Below are 1,202 nucleotides of genomic sequence, written 5' to 3'. Positions count from 1 at the left end.
CTTTATTTTTTGTCTTGGCCGATTGTGGGGGTGGTGGCCCCCCAGCGTTAGCCGTCGGAGCGCCCGTCCGTGGTGCAGGCATTGTAGGAGGTGCCATCGAAGACAAAAGGGAAGACACAGGGGGCCCCGTCGCTGTTGCCACCGTTGGTGTAGAGGACTGTGGGGTGAGGAGGGGTGAGCACGGCACCGGGCTCTGGTGAGGCCGGGCAGGGGCTGCAGCTGCTGCTACTCACGCTCGCTGGGGCAGAAGCCGTATTTCTTGTCGCGGTCGTAGCTGGCGGTTGTGGCACACCAGGGCAGCCCGTCTGTGCGCCCCTCCGTGATGCACCGTGAGTAGGAGCGGCCCTCGAAGATGAAGGGGAAGTGGCAGGCAGCCCCGCTGGCGTTCCGGTCTTCACCACTGCTTGGAGAGGGGCGGCTCAGAGACAGGGCTGGGCGGGTGCCATCAGCCCCCCCTGACCCACCATGCTCTGCCCTTACCTAAGCCGGTTCCCAGTGTCCAGAGCTCATCATCATCAAAGTGGGCATCACCCTGGATGCCGCGGCCAGGGGGAAAGGCGTGAGCCAAGAGCCCATCCTTGCCATCGAAGGGGTACCCGTCCCCGTGTTCTGTGGGGACAAGCACCCTCAGAGCTGGCTCCAACCGACGAGCCCTTGTGCCCCTGGTGTGGACATGGACCCCCGAGCACATGCCCTGTGCAACCCCCACATGCCCACACATGCCCTGTTGGCACATGAGGGGACAGAGGGATCCCAGGCATGGCGTGGGGTGATGATTCCATGGGCAGGGACATCACTGGCCCCTTCCCCATGGCTGAGCCATCTCCCAGTTCCCTGCCTGCCAACGGGACATCACCTCGGCTGCCAAACATGATCATGATGTCCGCCTCGCCACTGTATATCTGGGTGAAGGTGAGGGGGGTCACATCGCTCCACACTTTGAACGCCCGCTTGAAGGCATCATCGATCACGGCACGGTCCAGGTCAGGGGAGTAATTCATCACCCTGGTGGGGAGCACAGGATCAGTGCTGCCAGGTCATGGCTCCTGATGCAGGAGTACGCAGCGGGGAACCATTGCCCTGTGTGCACAAAGCTTCATCTCCTGGGGCAGACTCACCGGTATGTCAGGTCCATGTGGTCCCATTTGAGGTCCCCCTCGAAGGTGAGGAAGGTTCCAACATCGGGCACGCCGCAGCGAGGG

The 1,202-nt window shown here is 62.7% G+C and overlaps 1 protein-coding gene across 1 annotated transcript in view; it reads right to left on the bottom strand.

Annotated features, from left to right (window-relative positions):
- The window catches only part of MMP9 (matrix metallopeptidase 9 (gelatinase B, 92kDa gelatinase, 92kDa type IV collagenase)), a gene marked incomplete at its 5' end in the record, with an annotated part of 3,223 nt that extends 2,028 nt beyond the window's left edge, over positions 1–1,195 (bottom strand). The window contains 6 exon segments of the mRNA XM_010022765.1: positions 7–157; positions 234–389; positions 392–400; positions 481–609; positions 857–1,005; positions 1,119–1,195. Coding sequence (XP_010021067.1) covers positions 7–157; positions 234–389; positions 392–400; positions 481–609; positions 857–1,005; positions 1,119–1,195 — 671 coding nt within the window.
- Between the last annotated feature and the right edge of the window lie 7 nt (positions 1,196–1,202).

Source organism: Nestor notabilis, unplaced genomic scaffold (genome assembly GCF_000696875.1).
Source record: "Nestor notabilis isolate BGI_N333 unplaced genomic scaffold, ASM69687v1 scaffold16499, whole genome shotgun sequence".
Lineage (NCBI taxonomy): Eukaryota > Metazoa > Chordata > Aves > Psittaciformes > Psittacidae > Nestor > Nestor notabilis.
Note: the sequence above shows the minus strand (reverse complement) of the source record. Positions and strands in the feature narration are given on the sequence as shown.